This window comes from Leptonychotes weddellii, chromosome 11 (assembly GCF_054177405.1).
Source record: "Leptonychotes weddellii isolate Sample4059 chromosome 11, ASM5417740v2, whole genome shotgun sequence".
Classification (NCBI taxonomy): domain Eukaryota; kingdom Metazoa; phylum Chordata; class Mammalia; order Carnivora; family Phocidae; genus Leptonychotes; species Leptonychotes weddellii.
The window spans coordinates 41,890,177-41,913,679 of NC_138379.1; the positions used below are offsets into that span (position 1 = coordinate 41,890,177).

At 37.8% G+C, this 23,503-nt stretch overlaps 1 protein-coding gene across 3 annotated transcripts in view; it reads left to right on the forward strand.

Moving 5' to 3' along the window:
- SBF2 (SET binding factor 2) overlaps window positions 1–23,503 on the forward strand; it is a 434,906-nt gene that overhangs the window by 357,463 nt on the left and 53,940 nt on the right. For 2 of the 3 annotated variants that reach the window (XM_081797378.1, XM_081797375.1), the window contains exons 18-23: window positions 9,233–9,403; window positions 13,768–14,030; window positions 16,190–16,362; window positions 17,403–17,476; window positions 18,971–19,166; window positions 22,089–22,207. In XM_081797378.1, the coding sequence (XP_081653504.1) occupies window positions 9,233–9,403; window positions 13,768–14,030; window positions 16,190–16,362; window positions 17,403–17,476; window positions 18,971–19,166; window positions 22,089–22,207 (996 nt within the window). The remainder of the gene's footprint in view (window positions 1–9,232; window positions 9,404–13,767; window positions 14,031–16,189; window positions 16,363–17,402; window positions 17,477–18,970; window positions 19,167–22,088; window positions 22,208–23,503) is intronic. The other variant, XM_081797377.1, reaches the window with a different exon arrangement.

Consider the following 23,503-nt stretch of genomic DNA (forward strand, 5'->3'; position numbering starts at 1 on the left):
TGGTTTCACTTATTTGTGGAACATAAGGAATAGCATGGAGGACATTAAGAGAAGGAAGGGAAAAATGAAGAGCGGGAAATAGGAGGGAGAGATGAACCATGAGAGACTATGGACTCTGAGAAACAAACTGAGGGTTTTAGAGGGGAGATGGGTTAGCCCAGTGCAGTGATGGGTATTAAGGAGGACACGTACTGCATGGAGCACTGGGTGTTACCCCCTGATTTTTCTATGTGTAAGCTGAGGTCATTGATTTGAAACCATTGTTCTTTCCTAACACAGGCATTTAGTGCTGTAAATCTCCCCCAAAGAAATGGGTTAGTGGCATCCCACAAATTCTAATATGTTTTCACTTTTGTTTAGTGCAAAGTACTTTCTAATTTCCCCTTTTATTTCTTCTTTGATCCATGAGTTAATTAGCTTCTAAATTTGGAGATTTTCCAGATAACTTTCTGTTATTGATTTCTAATTTAATTCCATTCTAGTCAGGTAATACTTTTGTATGGTTTGAGTCCCTTTAAAATATATTAAGACTGGGGCGCCTGGGTGGCTCAGTTGGTTAAGCGTCTGCCTTTGGCACAGATCATGATCCCAGTGTCATGGGATTGAGCCCCATGTCAGGATCCCTGCTCAGCGGGGAGTCTGCTTCTCCCTCTTTCTCTGCCCCTCCCCCCACTTGTGCACTCTTGCGCTCTCTCTCTCTCAAATAAATAAAAATAAAATCTTAAAAAAAAATGTTAAGACTTATTTTATCACCCACAATTCAGGTTTTCTTGGTAAATGTTTTGTATGTAATAGAAAAGCATGGATATTTTGCCGTTATGCTATTAAAATTAAAGTCAAGCAGGGTACTTTCTGCCTCTATGGATTTGCCTGTTCTGGACATTTCATTCACATGAATGAAATTTTACAACATGTGAACTTTCACGACCAACTTCTTCCACTTAGCATAAGTAATGTTTTCAGTGTTCATCCATGGTTAGCCTGTATCAGTACTTCATATCTTTTTATTGCCACATAATATTATATTGCATGTATGTGCCACATTTTATTCATCAGCTGATGAACATTTGAGTTGTTTCCATTTTTTTACTGAGATATCATTCATGTACCATAAAATTCACTTTTTTAAAGTGTGTAAAGGGCTTTTCCTTCTCTAAGTAGTATGGAGTTTCCTCTTTATCTGATCTTCAAAATTTGCTACTGCTTATAAGTCCACTTTATGACTTCTAAAATTGTATTAACATCACTGATGTTGTTGTCTTTTTTCTCATCCTCTTTACTCTTGTATGTTTTACCATTTTTCTCTTTTGCTGTCATTTCAATGGAGTTTGGGGGCAAAAGAACTTTCATTCTGCCACATTTAATAAAAAGATCCCTTAAAATTATTTTGGAAGAAGGAAAACAAATTGTCAAAATTCTGTTACTTTTATTTCATTTTCATTTTGCCTTTTTCTCCTAGTCTTTGTGTATTTATGGGCATAATCATAGCATATTTGGCCGATTTTCTTTTTCTTTTTCTTTTTTTTTAAGATTTTATTTATTTATTTGACAGAGAGAGACACAGCGAGAGAGGGAACACAAGCAGGGGGAGTGGGAGAGGGAGAAGCAGGCTTCCCATGGAGCAGGGAGCCCGATGTGGGGCTCCATCCCAGGACCCTGGGATCATGACCCAAGCCAAAGGCAGACACTCAACGACTGAGCCAACCAGGCACCCGCGGCCAAGTTTCTGAAATGTAGCATAATTACTTCATTCATAACACATCATCATATTAACCACTTCTAATGGCAGCATAATATTCTTTTGTGTTAATAAGGTTCCGTCATTTGCCTAACCTTTCTCTCTATGGTTAGACATTAAAATTGCTAACTTTGGAGGGGGTATAGCTATTAAAGATAATGCAATAATAAGCATTTTTGTAGAGTTTTGGGCCATTTGTAGGTACACACAGTGAGAGCTATGACTCACCAAATTCCTCCATTTCCTGTGCCGGGACCCACTGATGTCTTTTCTCCTTTGGTTCCTTTTGTAGTTACATCTCAGAGAAAACACCTTGTTATGTATCTACTAGTATCTACTACTACTTTGCTGATGATGTTCTCCCAATCAGGCCCTCAGTCTTACCAGTTTACAGTGCTGTTATATATGACATTATTAGGCTCATCAGTTATCACATGTGGAGTTCTTGTCTCTCCATATAGATTATAAGTACTTTGTAGACAGAGGTCCCATAGTACTTGGTATTGAGTTAATGAAAAGTGCAAGTTTCCAGTAAACATTTATGGATAGATATTTTTTTTGTTTCATCCTAAACAGGTTTAAGAATAGTTAAATATGTTTTAAAATCCATGAGCTCATAAAAATATGAATAAAAAAAGAAAAATTGGTCATCTCTGATGAATGCTAGAAAGCAATGCATTGTTTTTAAAACTGATCAATGAAGGGATAATCTCATGTATTTATCCAGTACAGGTTACATGTTTGGGTTACCAAACAGTTGATGAGGGGAAGTTTCTCTTTATAGAAATATTCTAACTAGTAAGTAAGGAAATAATGCTAGAATGAGAATATCACTATTTTATTATTCCTAATAATGAATCTAAGAATTAATGGTCAATAACCTTTAACATCACAAAAAGAGCGACAACCGTATATAGTAGTACCATCTATAAAGTATTCTTGCCAAACAATCAAGCCTGAAAATGATCAAGCTTCTAGATCCAACTGTCAATTTGCAGGAAATACAAAGGACAAAAGACTATGTCACGTGGTGCCACTGGGATGCAGTCAGCAACCACCAGACTAATGGAAACTATTGGATAAATGATCCAGTTTCTTCAACAAATAGATCACAGGTGGGAGGGAAAATAAGAGAGAGAGAGAGACAGACAGACAGACAGATGGTAGAGGAACCTATTGATTAAAACTGACCTCAGAGATATATAAACTGCTGGTAATATACGGATCATATTTGGGTCCTTCCTGAATCAAACAAACTGTATAACAAAACAAAAACAAAAAAACAAAGAAAAACATTTAACATTCGTAAGATAATTAAAAACTCAAACACTGACTAGATATTTGATATTACAGAATTATTAATTTTTTAAATAGTAAATTTGCAAAAAATCTGCATGAAATAATTTCTTATTGGCAATATAGCCAGTGTATCAATAACCCAAAAATGTTTATTGGTACAGGAAATAATGGGAATTATCTTTTTCTTAGGCCCCTCTCAAGCATTTCCAGGCACTATTAAATGGTGCTGAAACCAGTAATCAGAGCTGACAGTTGACATGTGTTGATAATGTTCATACACCATTGTTTATAATAGCAAGAAGTTGAAAACAATACAAATGTCCATGAGCAGGAACAAGGAAATGCTATATATTCATGTAATGGAATTCCATACAGTAGTTAAGTTATGCAGCAATTAAGAAACTAGATTCTGTAGCTAAACCACCTGAGTTTGACTCCAACTCTAGTTCCACCACTTCCTGGCAGTTTTCTCTAGGACAAGGTACTTAACTTCTCTGTGCCTCAGTTCCTTTACCTTTAAAACAGGAGTAAATAATAGTACTTACCTCAGTGGATCACAAGGTTGCATAAGGACTAAGTACGTTGATAAATATACATAGTGAAAGCTCAGTTAGGTTAGTTTTAATAATTATTATTATTTATTATTATTACCTGAATAAGTCTAGCATCATAATATGTGAAAAACCATGTTCCAGAAGAAAACACAATGTGGTATCATTTATATAAAGTTTAAAAACCTGCAGAAAGGAGGGGAGAAAGGAAATTTGGGTCCTATCTTGTATTTTTAAGAATGCCAAACCCAGGGGGTGGCTCAGGTCATGGTCTCAGGGACCGTGTCAGGGTTCTGGGCTCCGCACTCAGTGGGGAATCTGCTTTCCCTCTCCCTCTCCCCCACTCACTCACTCTCTCATTCTCTCTTTCTAAAATAAATAAAATCTTTTAAAATAAATAAGTAAATAAAATCTTTAAAAAAAGGAAAACAGGCAAAGGACTTGACGACAAGCTTGTATTTAATTCCTGCTAATTTTTGGACCACAAAGGAAAAAAATCGATTTGTCATCTGATCTCTTAATATTTACTAAACAACTTAATACAAAGAATCATACATAATTGTATGTATGTATCCATAATACAAAGGGTAAGTGGTTTAAGAACTTCAATCCTGTCCTTCCAGCTACTGAAATTGGCACATCAAATGAATACTGGGCTGTGCTGGTGAATGATATACTTCTTGTGCAGGAATTGTGTGCCTGGATTTTCTAAGTAACCCAGGAGAGGTTTAGACCATTACGAATTTGAGGTTACTTTCATTGTTCAATCTTACTATCAGTAGAACAGAAAAAACTATAGTAGATTCTCGCAGTCACCTTTTTTTTTTTTTTAACTATTTGGATTATTTGCCATTCTGTAAATTCCACTGACCAATGCACACAGTCTCCTATATACTCCTTGCTTGTAAGCCACTCTCTGCTCCTTTTGAGTTGTATGTTTATGAAGAGTTCGTTGTGTTTTGTTTCAATTAATTACATAGTTTGATTAAATATTATATAATTCAGTGAAATATAAGTTGTATACTTTGAGAAGCATCACCAATAAGGGATAAAATCAAACCTGCAATATAATCCTGTATATTCTTTGTGGACATATACAGATATAAAAGCCATATAAATGGGAATGAAAAATACCTAATTCAGGATCATTGTTACCTCTGGATTCGGAGGCAAATGGGATCAAGAGAAGTACACAGTGGGCTTCAATCAAATCTATAATGTTGAATGTCCTTTGTTTAAAAAAATGCATGAAGCAAATATGTTTAAGGTTTGATTAAGATTTGATAAATACAGGTTTTTGATTCACATTTTTCCTATTCCTATCTTCCTTTTGTTTGTCTCTCAAGACTAAGCATTGGGGGGGGTTGGGAAGAGAAGGCAAACCATAAGACAGATTCTTAACTATAGAGAACAAACAGGGTTGCTGGAGGAAGGGCGGGGCTGGGTGGGTTAAATGGGTGATGGGTATTAAGGAGGGCATTTGTGGCGAGCACTGGGTGTTATATGTAAGTGATAAATCACTAAATTCTATTTCTGAAACTAATATGACACTATATGTTAACTAACTGGAATTTAAATAAAAACTTGATATAAAAAATATTCAAATTCTTCAAGTGACTTAATATCTGGACTTGGTCAGGCCAGTGTAGAATCATGAAAGGACTGGCTGGCACTGTCCCCAAACTGTGCAAAGAGGTATAATTGTATTCTAGTATCCAGAGCTAGATAGGAAATACCCAGCAACTTAAACAGTGAATCTTTGTATTCTGCATTATTCTTTAAGACAATTACATATTTATGGTCCTACCAGCTAACTTTATTTCCTGAAATCTGGTTTCCCTCTGAGCTCCCTAATGGCCTTGGGCCTGGAGAACAAACATGTCTAGCCAGACAGACCTTAGACAGGCCCCTCATACTGATATCTTAACCTTTCCCTTGACCAACTCATCTCTGAGATGATTTGTGTCCATTTATTTGGTTTTGAATCTGGCCTGCCGATTGGTGAGCCTCATGAGGTTATTCTCCATATCCTGTCTCATGCTGAGGTTGCCTTTGAATGCTTTGTGGAAAATGAATAGCATTGCTTAATCTAGTACCATCAGGGCTATTTTTTTCTAGATCAGGAAGGCAGTCAACATATTTTTTAACATCTCATAAAATTGCATGCCAAAATATCACTTGTTTCTTTAGGGAAAAATCATAAGAATTATTAGGAAGTGTAAAATGAATAGTGTTGCCGAAATTGGAGGGAAAGAAAGAGATGTCATTTGACAACAGCATTCCCTACCACCACCACCCTTAGGCCTTCAGTGGGGATTGAGTCTCATCTTTGTTCAAAATAAAAGGTCATGAAGTTGGCTATATGGGCCAGTTTGAGAAACCATTTTAGGAAAGTTTTTTCTTCAAACCAAAGAAGTGATTAAAATCAGGAGATAGTTTTATAGACAAGTGCTTATTTTCTTTGTTTACAATTAATATTACTATTTTAGGATATAGCGAATTGGAAACCCTAAACGGTCTCATCACATCTTTCTCTAGATAATTATAATACAGTTTTCTTTTGTGGAATATCTTAAATTTTGTATCTTACAGAAATGATGTTGAATAATAGAAAACCTTATTTCTATTCCTTTCTCTTCTGCCCATCTTGCTGTATGACCTTGGGTAAATCCATTTTCTTTGTAGGGTCGCTCAAATATACAGTGAAGACATGCAGTATTCACCTTACCACCTACTTTCAAGACCAGCCAGACCACAATGCTCCATTTTTGTGATTCCCATCTAAATCCTTGATGGGCTGTAGGCAGAATAAGGTGCTACTGCCCTCTGCTGGTCCTAAGAACACACCTGCCCATCAGTGCAGTGGCCCTGCCTATCCCAACAGTAAGGGACACAGTGCCCCTTGCTTGTGGTTGGGAAGACATAGCAGGAAACCACAAAAAAAGGAGGCGAATTTCATGTTTAGAAAAATAATTATTTTTGAGGTATTTGGAAATTAATGACTTTTTATGCATATATCAGATGCCATAGCCATGCGTGACTGCCTTGTCCCCAAGACGTATTTATCCTATAGTCACTTTTCCCCAAGCTAGTTTCTCACTTGGTAAACACGTTGTGGGTTCTGACCCTTTGAGCTGCTGTCATTGTTTTACACTGTCTTTCTGCCTTGGAACATATATAGTCCACTTTTTTGGGAAGATTTAGGGGAGTTTTTGCATATTCATTTTTAGTTTGTCAATAAATAGGAAGATAATAATTGATAAGTGCCAAGGAAAGTGAATATGCAACATCAGCAAGAAAAATGCTGAAAAAGAAAGACAGGGCTTCATTATACTCTCAGATCCCTGGGGAGCTCTGTCAATTTGTAATAAGAGATCTCTAGTTAATAATAGCTTTTTTGGTGTGTCGATGATCCTGAAAGTACTTTATGTGAGAAACTGATAATTTGTTAAAAGCTCTGGTTTTCTGAGCCCATCTATATTAATTTCAGAACTCCAAGATTTTAAGAGCTGCTATTTATTACATCTCATTTGTAAGAAATAGTAGTGCCTCTGATTATGCTTACAGGAAAGGCAACTGAGAATTATGCTTTTGTCTTGTTTAAATTTCATGCCTTTAAAATCCCTTTCAAAATAGGTCTGTGCACTGCTACGGAGATCATTATTAGTCCTTAGATTACTGTGGGGCAAAAAAAAAAAACATGCAACCTACATCCCAAGTATCTACGAGCAGAGTATAGGAGGAACATGTGATTCACTCTGTGGCTCCTGCTTACGTACTCACAGAACCACATTTTGCCCATGATTTCCCATTGGTAGATAGGAACTGTATTTTAAACAAGTATATAGGCATTATGAAGATCAACAGTGATCCTTATGCAGCTTACCCTTGGGGAACTCTTGATTTTTGTTTCACAGTCAATCCCAACTTATAGCCACCTGATAGGAGTTACAGTCAGTCACCTCAGCAGCAGTACATAGTCCTGTCTTGAAAGGGACTTACACAGGGGATGCAGAAATATGTAGACCCTCATAGGTAAAATCACAGCCATCCCACTTCCATAGTAGTACATATAAGTACTACATAAGTACTACATTTCATGGTATGTGTGGTGCCTATTTTTAGTTCTAGGTTTAGTCTGCTCTAGACCAAAAAGGAAATTAGCACGTATTGAGGCTATCATTTTTACCAAGTATCTTATTCATCTGTTATGCATCCCTAAGAAATGAACCAACTTTTGCTACATAACTGTTACATATGTAACCTTATAGTAATCTTCAGTGTCCGATATTCCAAGAGAGAAGTCAGTTTATTAAATTGCTTTAAAAGAAAACATATCAGAAACTTTAGTTCTACTCAATTCCAAAAGAATAAAATGGACAAAAAAATTGTCTGTTGAGAATGTTACCTGCTGTTTGCTGAGAAATGATGGATTAAAAAAGTTTTTGAAACATCTTTAACCATTAGAGATGAAAGCAAGAGCTGTGGAAAGAATGTTTAAATCATTAACTGAAACTTACGATATGAATCATATGTACAAGTAAAAGTACAGTGTTAATTAAAATCATATCAGATCTTCAAGACTGTGTATTACTTTGGGAAACAAAAAAAAAATTACTTTGGGAAACAAAAAAAAAACAGGTTGTAGAAAAAAACAGACAGCACTGCTAATTAGTATTTATTTTATGATGTTCTTTTGCAAGACAGTTTGGTATAGAAAAAAGAGCAGGGGCTTTGGAACCAAACAAACTTTGGGCTTAAAAACCAGTTTCACTACTTATGTAACTTGTCATCTGACTTTAGGCTATCACTTAAACATCCCTGAACTTCTGTTTCCTCTTCTTTAAATTGGCAATAATAATGTGCATCTCATATTTAGTATTAAATGAGATATGTAAATATTTATGAAGTACCCCAAATGCCTGCAGAGTTAGTTTTCCTCCTCTTTATTGTAAATCACAGAGTAAGGTTTACTCTTACTTTGAAGCCCAGCAGGAAGTCCTGGAAAGGAAGGTTTGGTTTGAAATTACCTTCCCATGACCAGACTTGGTTACCAGAAAATGCCCTTAAGCCCAGGACACTCTGCTAGGGAGTATGTGAGGCAGGCAGCAGCCTTGGTGGAGAGGTAAAGGGCTAGAGTAGGGAGGGTGTGATTCTTCTTGAGTCTCAAATGCATGATATGCCCTCATTCTGTGTATAAGGCCAAGCTGCAGGCTCACTCACATTTCAGTTAGTGCCCCCCAGAAATGTACCATAGAAAAAATTTTAAATTATCTGAAGCTTTATGTTTAGGTTTGATGGATTTCATATACATATTCCAATTGTAATAAGAGCTACCAACTCTACAGTGTGCACACTACAGTGCCAGGTACCTTCCATACACTCTTTAATTCATATGATAACTTTGATTTTAGCTGTTGCTAAAATGTCCATAAGGTGACTGAGACCCTAAAGGATTTGATAGCAAGCCCAAAGTTGCCAGTTAAAAATGAATTAAGTTTTTGATTGCTAAGTTTGTACTGCCCTAAGATATTGTTTAGATAAGCCCTTTAATGATATTTGTGGTTAACCATGACCCCTGTAATTTTCTGAATTGTCATGACGCTGTCAGCCCTGTGGTGATGTGTATTATGTGTTCTCACAGAAACTGGCCCCTGGAGTCAGCCAGTTTGCTTACACCTGTGTTCAGGACCACCCCATCTGGGCGAATCAGCAATTTTGGGAGACAACCTTCTACAATGCAGTGCAGGAACAGGTGCGCTCCCTGTACCTCTCAGCCAAGGAAGATAATCATGCCCCATATCTGAAGCAAAAGGTAAGAGAAGAAAGATACTAGTGTGGGACTGGCATCCTGGCTTCAAGGAAAGCTTATTCATATATTCCCAGGGCAAAAGGAAATCTAGCCACTTTCTACCAGTGTATTTGAGGTTCATCCTCAAGTGGGAGTCCTGTGGTGATCATCTTTCTTCTGTTGATTTCTGATATTATATTTTTCCATAATAACTTCTTAATATAGTTCTTTAGCAGTGGAATTGTTTTATTACATGTTAATAAATAGGAATTCTTTGGAAACAATTATAGGAAGTTGAACAGAAAAAAGAAAATGAAAATACCTGACCAGATGTCTTGTACAATTAGCTTTCTGAAGAAATGTCAAATTAAAGCTAAATGACTCTAATAAAAAGCTTTTGCACAGCAAAGGAAACAGTTGACAAAACCAAAAGACAGCCTATGGAATGGGAGAAGATATTTGCAAATGTCTAATCAGATAAAGGACTAGTATCCAAAATCTATAAAGAACTTACCAAACTTAACACCAAAAAAACAAATAATCCAATCAAGAAATGGGCAGAAGACACAAACAGACATTTCTCCAAAGAAGACATTATAGATGGCCAACAGACACATGAAAAAATTCTCAACATCACTCGGCATCGTGGAAATACAAATCAAAACCGCAATGAACCTCACACCAGTCAGAATGGCTACAATTAGGAAGTTTCCTAACAAGTCAGGAAACAACAGATGTTGGTGAGGATGCGGAGAAAGGGGAACCCTCCTGCACTGTTGGTGGGAATGCAAGCTGATGCAGCCACTCTGGAAAACAGTATGGAGGTTCCTCAAAAAGTTAAAAATAGAGTTACCCTATGACCCAGCATTGCAGTACTAGGTATTTACCCAAAGAATACAAACATAGTGATCCAAAGGGGCACCTGCACCCCAATATTTATAGCAGTAGTGTCCACAAAGATGGAAAGAGCCCAGATGTCCATCGACAGATGAATGGATAAAGATGTGGTGTATATACACACACACACACACACACACACACACACACACACACACACACACACACAAAATGGAATACTACTCAGCCATCAAAAAGAATGAAATCTTTACCATTTGCAACGACCTGGATAGAACTAGATGGTATTATGCTAAGCAAAATAAGTCAATCAGAGAAAGACAATTATCATATGATTTCACTCATATGTGGAATTTAAGAAATAAAACAAAGGACCATAGGGGAAGGGAGGGAAAAATAAAATAAGACGAAATCAGAGAGGGAGACAAACTATAAGAGACTCTTAAGTATAGGAAACAAACTGGGGGTTGCTGGAGGGGAAGTGGGTGGAGGGATGGAATAATTGGATGATGAGCATTAAGAAGGGCACTTGATGTAATGAGCTCTGGGTGTTATATGCAACTGATGAATCACTAAACCTTACCTCTGAAACTAATAATATACCATATGTTAATTAATTGAATTTAAAAAAAATTGGAGCACCTGGGTGGCTCAGTCGTTAAGCATTTGCCTTTGACTTAGGTCATGATCCCAGGGTCCTGGGATGGAGCCCCGCATCTGGCTCCCTGCTCCTCGGGAAGCCTGCTTCTCCCTCTCCCACTCCCTCCACTTGTGTTCCCTCTCTCACTGTCTCGCTCTCTGTCAAATAAAATATTTTTTAAAAAATTAATTGAATTTAAACAAAATAAAAGCAAAACAAACAAAAATGACTCTGAAATAAATATAAAATTCAGTAGTTCTTGAAAGTATGTCAGCAATAAATCTAGTTCTCCTTTTAGGAATATTCTATATGTTTCCATATATTTTATCAGCGTAAATTATACTTAAGAAAAATATCAAGGGGCATCTGGGTGGCTCAGTTGGTTAAGCGACTGCCTTCGGCTCAGGTCATGATCTCAGGGTCCTGGGATCGAGCCCTGCATCGGGCTCCCTACTCAGCTGGAAGCCTGCTTCTCCCTCTCCCACTTCCCCTGCTTGTGTTCCCTCTCACGCTGTCTCTCTCTCTCTCTGTCAATTAAATAAATAAATAAAATCTTTAAAAAAAAAAAAAGAAAAATATCAAGAAAATATTTTAAGATAAGAAAATTGCAGGCGCCTGGCTGGCTCAGTCAGTTAAGCATCTTGCATCAACCTCCATTTTAAATTGCCTTTATATTCTTATGTGAGATAAATGAATTTAGATTTCTAATAGGAACTACATAGTACTATTCAAGTATTTCTATGTCTCATGTAATTTTAAACATTGTCTATTCTTGAGTATGATAAAAATGGAAACTTTAATAAAAAATACCACTATCTGACATTTATCTCATATTCCAAATTATTATTATACACTGTTAGTGTGAATTGTTTACTTAATTTAATGTAAAACTCGGATTTTTCTTTCAAAACACCAAATATACTTGGGTAAGGGGTAACTATAACAGATGCAAATTAGTTTGAGGTCACGTTCCAGAAATATTTGGGCTGGTGTGGTGCTTTGAATAGTTTTTTTTTTAAGCAGATATAATGCTAACACTGGTATATCTCAAAAGCATTTGTAGAGCAAACACATGTCACTGCTTCTCTGTCATTTTTTCTAAAGAAGTCTATGATACCTAGATTAGGTACAAGTGAGACTAGATATACTAGCTTTTCTTAACTTTTCAGCCTACTAGGAAATTCCTCTTTAAAATCCTATTGTCAGACTCAAAAAAAAAAAAAAAAGATTTTGAGAAAATGGCAGCAGAGTAAGCGTAGGCTTGCCTCGTCCCACAAATACAGCTAGGTAACTATCCAGTCATCCTAAATACTCCAGAAATCAATCTGAAGACTGGCAAAACAAACTCCACAACTGAAGATAGAGAAGAGGCCACATTAAAGAAGGTAGGAAGTGCGGAGATGCAGCTTGGGAGAGAGAGAGTTCATGGCCACTGCAGGAGGGAGGGAGCCGTAGCTGCACTGGAGAGTGCACAGGGAAGTGCATGGAGAAAACAAATTCCCATAGCAATTGGCTTAGGAAGTAAGAGGGCCCAAATTTCATGAGTTCTTGCAACCAGCGGGGCTTAAAACCTGGAGTTTTAAAGGTCAGTGGACTTGAATAGCCAAACTATGGAAAGAACCAGATGTCCATCAACAGATGAATGGTTAAAGAAGATGTGGTATATAAACACAATGGAATATTACTAAGCCATCAAAAAAATTGAAATCTTGCCATTTGCAACAACGTGGATGGAACTAGAGGGTATTATGCTAAGCGAAATAATTCAGAGACGAATAAATTCAGTATGATCTCATTTATATATGGAATTTAAGAAACAAAACAGAGGATCATAGGGGAAGAGAGGAAAAAATAAAATGAGGAAATCAGAGAGGGAGACAAACCATAAGTGACTCTTAAGCATAGGAAACAAACTGAGGGTTGCTGGGGTGGGGGGGATGGGGTAACTGGGTGATGAACATTAAGGAGGGCACGTGATGTAATGAGCACTGGGTATTATATAAGACTGATGAATCACTACCTCTGAAACCAATAATACATTATATGTTAATTGAATTTAAATAAAAATAGATAAATTTTCTTAAATATGCAAAAAAATAAAAATTCTTGGCCCCAATAAATAAATAATAAATACATAGGTAGATAAATAAATAAATATAAAATTAAAAACTTGATAAAAAGGGGTGCCTGGGTGGCTCAGTCGTTAAGCGTCTGCCTTCGGCTCAGGTCATGATCCCAGGGTCCTGGGATTGAGCCCCGCATAGGGCTCTCTGCTCAGCAGGAAGCCTGCTTCTCCCTCTCCCACTCCCCCCTGCTTGTGATCCTGCTCTCACTATCTCTCTCTCTCTCTGTCAAATAAATAAATAAAATCTTTTAAAAAAAAAACTTGATAAAAAAATAAAATAAAATCCCATTGTTATACCTATGTCCTGATAATATTTGATTCCCACATTTACTAGGAAATCTAGCTCTATTTTTTATGACTTTCGTCATTCTGTCTCCTCCTCCCAAAGAGAAGAAGAAACATATCAGAATATGAGTAAATGCTACTGGACATTCATTCATTTTTACATATTTCACATCAACAATTTGTTTAACTGGCAGTTGGAAAGAGATGGGACCATAGAGATAAATAAACACAGTGAAATGTTAGCAGTGAAAGTGTAGCCATCTGTGCTTTGCTGCCGCTTCCTTGGATTTATGACATTGTCCCACTAAGGCTGGCTGAAGCTGGCAGAAAAGAGTTGATTTTGTTTTATTGTTATTGTTACGTTTCATTTATATATTTCCTTTTTTTGGTGACATAGGTATTTAATAGATGGATAATTGAAACGTGTTCAATGTTTTTGAAGCTTGTGTCATGGATTTGCATTGTTTTGCTTTATTTTTTTAGGATAAGCTTCCGGATGACCAGTATCAGGAGAAGACAGCAATGGACCTGGCAGCTGAGCAGCTACGCCTTTGGCCTTCTCTGAGCAAATCAACTCAGCAGGAGCTGGTGCAACGTGAGGAAAGCACTGTCTTCAGTCAGGCCATTCATTTTGCAAACCTCATGGTCAACCTGCTGGTCCCACTGGATACAAGTAAAAACAAGCTCCTGAGAACATCAGCACCAGGCGACTGGGAGAGTGGAAGCAACAGCATTGTCACAAACAGGTACCAAAATGTGCACATCCAGAGACCCTCCTATTCTTGGCTTAGCAGACAAAATAAAGTATTTTGGGCAAATACTGCTGTACATATTTCAAAATTTTAAGCATTTTCCTTACCTTCAGACTTGCTCAACTCTCTTTTTTTCAACTCTTCTATATTAAAAGACCTTCACTTCATCTGACTATCCGTAACCACCTCCCACAGTCTCTTTTCTTTCATGACCCAATTTTTCAACTTTCTCACCCACTACTGACCGAACCCTTCAGTTACTTTCTGCCGTAGCAATTTACAGAAAGCACTCTGGAAAATTACTAATGAACTTCTTGCCAAAGTTATTATTTGTTTCTCGGCCCTCCTTTTTTCAGTGTATGCACTGAATTTGTCTATAATCATGTCCTCAACCATGCCTTGCTCCCAACCCGACACTGAGTTCCAGTACCACTGAGAATAAACCCATGGACTACAAAACCTGAGAGGATTTGGCTCCTGACGGCTGCTCTGACTTTATTTCCTGTCATTCTTCTGTCAAGAACACTGGTCTCCCTTCTAATGCTAATCCTCAAAAACTCTAAGCATAATACTGCCTCAGCGTCTTTGTATTTGTTCCCACAATCTGGAATACTCTCCCTGAAATAGTTACAAGAATCACTCCCTCACTTCATTTAATTCTCTGCTCAAATGCCATCTACCTAGAGCGGCCTTCCTGACTTCCGTATCTTAAGTGGCACAGGCATCACTCTTTCTCCTATCTTGCATTTTTTTTCTTTCATGACACTTTCTACAACCTGATTTATTTTCATATATTTGTTTATCATATGCCTCATTCATTGCTGTACCCCCAGATCTTTGCATATAGTATGTGCCCAATAAATATTTGGTTGCACATATGATTAAATGAATGAATGAATGAATGAACTGCTTACCCAACAGTAGTGACATTCTAACCTTTTAGGTCTTCAGTGATGCTCTAGCATGCTGGTAGTTCTTTTAACTCTTGTAAATCCTTCTCAGGCTCTTTCAGGCAGCTTCTCTTCTCTCCCATTCTCAATCCCTCTTCCTTGCTCTTCATACTCTCTTAGAAACTCATCCACAAGCCCACATCTCTGACCCCAACCTTTCAATCTCCCTATCTCAGATACTTCATTTTTGTCAAGAACACCCAAGAGCTTCTAGTCTTCCAGGCTAGACAACTTTTTGTTGTTTTGAAGTCAGCCTTTTACACCATGCAGTCAACTGCATGGGTCTCTTATTTCTTCCTTCAGAGAGTTATTTTATGTGAACAATATAGCCTAGGCCTTCATCGCTTCAAACTATACATGACCATGCTCCTTGAAAGTATACCTATTGAGTGGCTAAGGCACTCAAGTTCTTTAATGCTTTGGGATGATGTGAGGCCATATTCACTGTTTAGCTTTACCTTAAAACTGATTCAGTGAATGTGGTTGGATTTGGAGGAAAGAGAACTAAGTGGGTTAGAACAGACGTATGAGTCTTTTCCATGATTAGCAGTCTAAAAGAAGGCATAGGAGGCAGGAGTACTTGTTGAACAGTGGGAACTGAATAAGCAGCAAGGACAGGATTGAGCTTTCACATCCACTGTTTCAAATTCATTCCCTTCTGTTGCATGATTTTATCACCTGCAGAAGATTGATGGCTTCAAAGTGACAGAGTGTTGTGGTTCACTCAAAGAGACAAATGTTGGCAACAGAAAGGTTCACAGGACAGTTTGGTTCTTCCATTTGGAAGAATATGCAATTTTCTGGGAAAAGTTCTTTTACTTTGCCTACCAGGGAACATGTCTCCCAGTTGTCAAAGGCCAAAGATAGCAATATTACTTTGTCTGACTCTATGTGGTAATTAACTTGAGAGAACAGTTTTGTTTTTTTTTTTTAGAAGGTTCAAGTATCAGATAATAAATGAAAGAGTCTATTTTTGCTTTAGTTTCTGTGGTTCCTGAGTTCCTATTTAGCAGAATGACAGAAGTATTTCTTACAAAAACAAATTTGGGTCCAAAGGACAATGCCCGACAGTAGCTTTCAGATGTAGGCAAGTAGGATATCATAATGTGGACAAATATAAATTTCTATCAAAATTGACTATGATAGAATAGTCATTTGTTACATCTGAGTACTAACCATGATTTCTTTCCTTGATTTTCTCAGTATTGCAGGAAGTGTAGCTGAAAGCTATGATACAGAAAGTGGGTTTGAAGATTCAGAGAATAATGACATCGCCAATTCTGTTGTGCGATTCATTACCCGATTTATTGACAAGGTTTGCACAGAGAGTGGAGTTACTCAGGATCACATCAAGAGCCTTCATTGCATGATACCAGGTAATCAATTTACAGATATTAGAGAACCAGAATATTGGAGATAATTGAGTAAGAATTGTTTTTAGGGGTCTATTTTTTTCAGCATAACACCTTTAATACTTTTTTTTTTTTTAAAGATTTTATTTGTTTATTTGACAGAGAGAGGCACAGCGAGAGAGGGAACACAAGCAGGGGGAATGGGAGAGGGAGAAGCAGGCTTCCCGAGGAGCAGGGAGCCTGATGTGGGGCTCGATCCCAGGACCCTGAGATCATGACCTGAGCCGAAGGCAGATGCTTAACAACTGAGCCACCCAGGCGCCCCTACACCTTTAATACTTGTCTTCCATGTAGTTTAGTCATGCTGTTTATTTATGTTCTGATTAATTTTTTTAATATTTCTAAGCTATGGTAAAATATATGTAACATAAAATTGGCCACTTTAAACTATTTTAAGTGTAAAATTCACTGATGTTAATCATATTCACAGTGTTGTGCAGTCATCACCACTATCCTTTACCAAAAACTTTTTCATCACCAAAACACACACTCTGTACTGTTAAGCAATAACTCCCCATTCTCCATCTCCGTAGTTCCTGGTAAGCTCTGTATCTCTGTGAACTTGCCTGTTCTAGATATTGCCTATAAGTTTGCTCATACAGTATTTGTTCTTTTGTGTCGGGCTTCTTTCAGTTAGCATTATGTTTTCAAGGTTCTTCCATGTTGTAGCAGGTATCAGAATGCCATTCATTTTTATGGCCGAAACTATTCCATTGTATGGATATACTACATTTTGTTTATCCATTCAACTGTTGATGGACATCTGGGTTGTCTCTGCCTTCTGGCTACTATGAATATTCACATACAATTATTTGTTTGAGTCCTTATTTTTGATCTTTTGGGTATATACCTGGGAGTGGAATTGCTAGTCATATGGTAATTTTTGTTTAACTTTTTGAGGAACCACCAAACTGTGATTAGTTTTTAATTCTAAAATATTCAGAATTTGTATTAATTCTGCTTATTTTGTACTCTTTTATTTCGAATACTCTGACTTATCCTAGGAATTGTAGCTATGCACATTGAGACCCTAGAAGCAGTACATCGAGAGAGTAGAAGACTTCCACCTATACAGAAGGTAATTATTCCAGACTACATGCTTTCAGGGTATAACATCTCTTCTTAAAAACAGCAACAATAGACTTTTGTGCCCCAGAAAGTACCTACTCCTAACCTTTTACAGAGACTCCAGTTTTAATGATACATTAAACTTTCAGAGGAGTTTATCATGTAGATCCTCCTAAAACAGATACTGAAGTGGAATAGTAGATTCAACAAAGGAGCAATAATAAGTCTGTTTTTATAGGCAGGGCATAAATTATGAACATTCTAACTTCCAAGCCCAAGCCAAGATTTTATGCCCTGCCTACTTCCAGAAAAAAAGGACTTAAGGCAATTACCATAAAAATACCAGGTTCCTGAATCTGTTTACATTATAAGCATACATCACAAGCATCTGGGAATCTGGGAAGTCTATTAAAAATTGAGAGTCCTGAACCCCACCCCAGCCTCCTGAATTGGAGTTTCCTGAGACTTTGGCCTGGGAATCTAAACTTTCAAGTACAAGCCTCCCCGATGATTATTTTGCCCCTAGTCTGGCACCTATCTGTGGACTAGGGTCAGGACCCTCTTACCTATATAACAGAACTATTAAAAATAAATTCAAAGGAAAAATCAGAAGCCAGATGGATAGGCAAGATATTTCTATGAGAAATCTGAGACATGATCATTACAATTTTGGCTTTACATTTAGCTCTGAGCTTCCTAGAACCGACAAAAAGAATAGTACTGATTTATATAGTTTTTATTGCTTAGTAAAAAATAAGCATATTAGATCTTCAGGAGAGGTGATTTTTTTTTTCCTTTTAGCACTGGTATCTTCAGAGGAGTGTATCATGTGGTTGTGTATTTCCCAAGATGTGTAATTGTTCATCATATGGCCATTTATTGTGTTAATCTTCAATAAAGGCCAAGAAGGGCAGATCCTTTTAAAGATGCAACTGTTTTTCTAATTATTTGTTTTTTAAGTTTACAGAAGTAACAATGCTCTTTGTATAAAATCAAACTATTAAAGAAATACACATTATACAAAGTGAAAGTCCTCCATGGTCTTTCTAACCCCACCTCACCTCTGCCCTTAACCATGATAGTACCACCTTTAACAGTTTGGTCCATATTCTCACAATTTTTTTCTTTTTCCAAAAAGAGGGAATTATAATATACATACTGGTTTACAGCTTGCTGTTTTTACTTAACAATGTATCCTTGATATCTTTCTATGTTAACACATACAGATCTAGGTCATTATTTTTAATGGTTGCAAAATGTTCCACTGAATAGATATTTTAAACGTCTTTGTAATTTCCAATGATTTTTACTGTTAATAAGCAAAGAATCTTTCCACATTTGGATGCAAAAACATCTTTCTGCCCCTTCCCAAATCTGTTTTCTCATTTTGGCTACTTAAGCAGTCTGACTCGGGTTTTTTAGATCTGCAACTGAAAAGATAACTTTGGTCTAAGTGTTGGAAACCCCACAAGATTCGTGTTTAAAATGCCTTCTCTGTTGTCAGCCCAAGATTCTTAGACCTGCCCTACTGCCAGGAGAAGAAATTGTCTGTGAAGGTCTTCGAGTCCTGCTAGACCCTGATGGAAGAGAAGAAGCTACTGGAGGCCTTCTTGGAGGCCCTCAGCTCCTGCCAGCAGAAGGAGCCTTGTTCCTCACCACATATAGAATTCTTTTCAGGGGGACTCCCCATGATCAGCTAGGTATGACTCCTATTACGCCATCAGAATATGGATATCCATGGGCTTGCTACTTGAGGTTTTGATTCCATTTGTGTGCAGTAATTTACAGATCATTTCTGATTCAAAGTAAGCCTTTTGTCACGAACTATTTTTTAGAATCCTTTGTCTGTCAAAGCTAATGGTAATTTGGATTTTAGAGTCTTATTTAAAGAACCAAGGGTATCTTCTAAACAGTAAATCAAGGGTTCATTCACTGAAACAGTCATAATTTCATGAGGCAGTATATTGTGACTTAGGGATATTCATAGTATATAGCTGCTAACAATGTCTCCTGCTGATTTGTCCCACCTTTCTGAGTCCTGTAGTTAACTGTAAGGCTCATGTCTTCCAGATACATGATTCCTTTTGTGGAAGGATATGCTAAACATCACAAGGTTGTACAACACTAACTAACCCCACTTCCTCTCGTCACATTTCAACTAACCCCCTTTCCCTCTTGGCAGGCAACTTCCATTCACTAAACTCCCTCAACTTCTATTTCTATTTTCTACTACTCTATGCAGTCTTCCATATTAGAAGGAGTAGCATGCCCTATCAAGTCTGAATTATCTTTTTTAAATCACTGTAATCTCTTTCTAAACTCTTTTGGTTGATCGGAAAAGCATATAAGATTTGGGCTAGAACTGTTGCTCTCCAAATAAGAAGCTCAGATTTAGATTGCTGTTGACCAATCTTGATATCTTAAGGCCCCTGACCTCTCTCTGAGTTTCAGTTTCCCCTTTTATAAAATTAGGGAATTGGGCTTGTTTGGTGATAATTCAGTGGTTCTCAACCTTGACTGCATATTTGAATTATCTGGGAAGCTTTAAAAAGAAACCTACCAATCTGGGCCCAACCCTCACACAGTTGAATTAATACCTGGAATAGGATTCTAGGACCCAGGCATCTGTGCATTTTTAAGCCCCAGAAGTGATTATGATGCATAGTGAGGATTGAGAACCATTAGGATAAATGGTCACTAAAGTTCCTTCCTCATCTGCAATTATTCATTCAGTAACATTTGATGAGATGTGCTATATGTGCTGCACATTTTGTTAGACAGTGGACTTTAGATGCTTGGATAGGATCAAGATGGTTTATTGTCTTATTCATAAAAGAGTGCTTACCATATAATAACAAAAAGCTCATAAAATTCAATAAACAAAATGAATCTATAGTAATAGTTGTATTCATTGAAAAAGAGTGAAAATGGAGCAGAATTTTTCAGCCCTCTCCTGTCATATCACCATACGTAAATTATATTTGTATTTGAAAGCAAATGTAATTTTAAAAGAAACTAAATATCCAGTATTTATAATTTCTTTTGTACTGTGACTTGGGAGCTCAGTGGCCACAAACATACATTCTGGGGATATAAATATATGAGATACTTGGTCACTTAAGTTGTTCCAATTTATTTCTTTTTAAAAAATCAAAACCATACTTAGTGTGACGGCTTATATTGTTCTCTTGTTTTTTCCTGTCAATTTTTGGGTCAATTTTGTATTTTAGGGAATTTATTTTTATCAGAGAAAGCCTTCTTACTGCCTCTTTTATTTTATTTCTCTTTTTAAATTTCTAATTCAAAATATCTCCTTTAATGACACACAGGAATCTGATAATTTTATATGTGGTATATAAGCGTAGGTTGTTTAATACATCCTAGGACTTAAATTCCGTATACATCCTAATTTTGTTTAGCCTCTGGATATGAGCTCAACATAAGAGGATAATCAGAATTTTCCAGGTTAGGAGTTGACAGATCCAAGGAATGAGAAATTCTGATGATGATAAGTGGATGTACGTATGAACTCATAAACCTAGTTCAGTTCTCACTCCTCCGGCTTACTAGCCAAGGGGCCTTGCCCATTGCTGCTCCTGTTCTTTCACTTGTACCACTGCCTGAAATTCCCTCCTCTTTCCCTCTGCAAATCCAAGCCTATGTTCTCTTCAACGCTCACCTTCCCTCTCCTTTCCTCCAGGAATCATTCTCAAGTCATCTAGCATGCAGAAATCTTCTCCCTTTCTGAAATATTTAAAGTCCTGTCCCTCAAACCAAGGACCTAATGACATGTTATATTCGGCATGTGACTCTTCTCTCCCAGGGGGACCTTTGAACTCTCCAAGAGAGGCTTTGCATGTGCTACTTATTTTCTAGACTTGCATCTTCGCAACCTCTAGTAGTTGATAAATAATTATATTTTCCCTTATTTGCTTTAGTATTTAAATTCCTAAAACTCTTCAGCCTAAGCTTAGTCCTGTATCTTCCATGAAGGCACAAATACAAGGTACAGCACCTTTTACCACGTATGGAAACACATTTTAAAAATCTTTTCTCGGGGCGCCTGGGTGGCTCAGTCGTTAAGCGTCTGCCTTCGGCTCAGGTCATGATCCCAGGGTCCTGGGTTTGAGCCCCAAATCGGGCTCCCTGCTCAGCAGGAAGCCTGCTTCTCCCTCTCCCACTCCCCCTGCTTGTGTTCCCTCTCTCATTGTGTCTCTCTCTCTGAAATAAATAAATAAAATCTTAAAAAAAAAATCTTTTCTCTTTTGCTTTATACTTACATTAAATATCATGGATGCCGTTAAGATTAAGAATCTTTAAGATTGCCTTAAGCCAGGTGATCTGGTGTGGCACACAGCAGGTTGGGGAAATAGAAAAAATGAAGGTAGGCAGATTGTGATGGTTCATTCGCTCCAGGAAAGGATCATGTCTCAGGAGTGAATTGTCATGCAATAAAATCAATGAATGTGATTCTAGAATCATGGCATTTTCTCTCACTGCATTCCTGGGCATTGTCCTCTCCTAATACATTTCATTAGCAGAGACTGATAAAATGGGAAGCAGAAACTCTATAAATAAGCAGTAAAGTGCTGTTGCTGAGTGTGTGTCCTGCTTTCCTGTAGTTGGTGAGCAGACAGTTGTGCGGAGTTTTCCTATTGCCTCCATCACCAAGGAGAAGAAGATTACGATGCAGAACCAGTTGCAGCAAGAGGGACTACAGATTACATCAGCATCTTTTCAGGTATTAAGAAAGGGAGCCATTCCTCTACTACTATTTAAAAGTTTTGTACAAATGATGTGGCCACTTTCTGTGGTAATGGGGTCAGAAGTTAGAGGATGAGGAGGATCAGAGGGTCTGAGAGGGTAATCTTGAACTGAGTAAACCCCTGAATCATTCTGTATTTAATCCCCCACTTCCTGAACCCCTTGGCCAACTGAGTACCAACAGATTATCTGTCAATATTTAGTGATCTTAGAAATTCGGACACACACTATTGACTCTTGTTCTTTGCCAAGTCATACCTTTGTGTTTGATAAAGACTGTAGATAGAAAGCAGTTCTCTTGGTACCTGTTTCAGAAGGAAATGCCCTATGGCCCTCCTGTGGAAGAGATAAAACTCTAAGAATTACAGTCAGGGCTAAAGTACTATTGGTACTAACTAAATAACCTTTAATTAAGCAGAGGTTTTTCTAGGGGGCTTTGAATGTATCAGAACTTGTGGAATTACTGATACAAAGCAGACACTGGAAGAGTGATCTTCTCTTAGTTTTTCCTTTTTACAGTTCTCAGTCTGTGATATTTTTTTTTTTTTTTAAAGATTTTATTCATTTTTTAGAGAGCGAGCAAGAGAGAAACAGCATGAGAGGGGAGAGGGTCAGAGGGAGAATCAGGCTCCCCGCCGAGCCGGGAGCCCGATGTGGGACTCGATCCCAGGACTCTGGGATCATGACCTGAGCCAAAGGCAGACGCCCAACCATCTGAGCCACCCAGGCGCCCTCAGTCTGTGATATTTTGCTCTTCCTATTTTTATGCCTTGTCTCTGACTTCTCAGATTTTTTTTTTTTTAAAGATTTTATTTATTTGAGACAGAGAGAATGAGAGAGACAGAGAGCACATGAGAGGGGGGAGGGTCAGAGGGAGAAGCAGGCTCCCTGCCGAGCAGGGAGCCCGATGCGGGACTCGATCCCGGGACTCCAGGATCATGACCTGAGCCGAAGACAGTCGCTTAACCAACTGAGCCACCCAGGCGCCCACTGACTTCTCAGATTTTTGAGGGCACCGGTTCTTGCCTCATTCCTTCTATCCAGGAAGCCACCCTAGGACCTTCATGTGCTCATTGTGTGAAATGTGAGGCTGCTGATCTCTAGGCTCCAGACCTTCTCCCATCACCTGGGGGCAGGGGCCTCCTAGGGATTTCTTCACTGTTCCACCTGCCAAAGGACTCTAAACTGGAATATGGCCTGGCTATATTGGTTAGGATTCTGTATACTAGATTTATGATATCTAAGAAGAGGTTTCCTTAGGCCAAATTCCCCA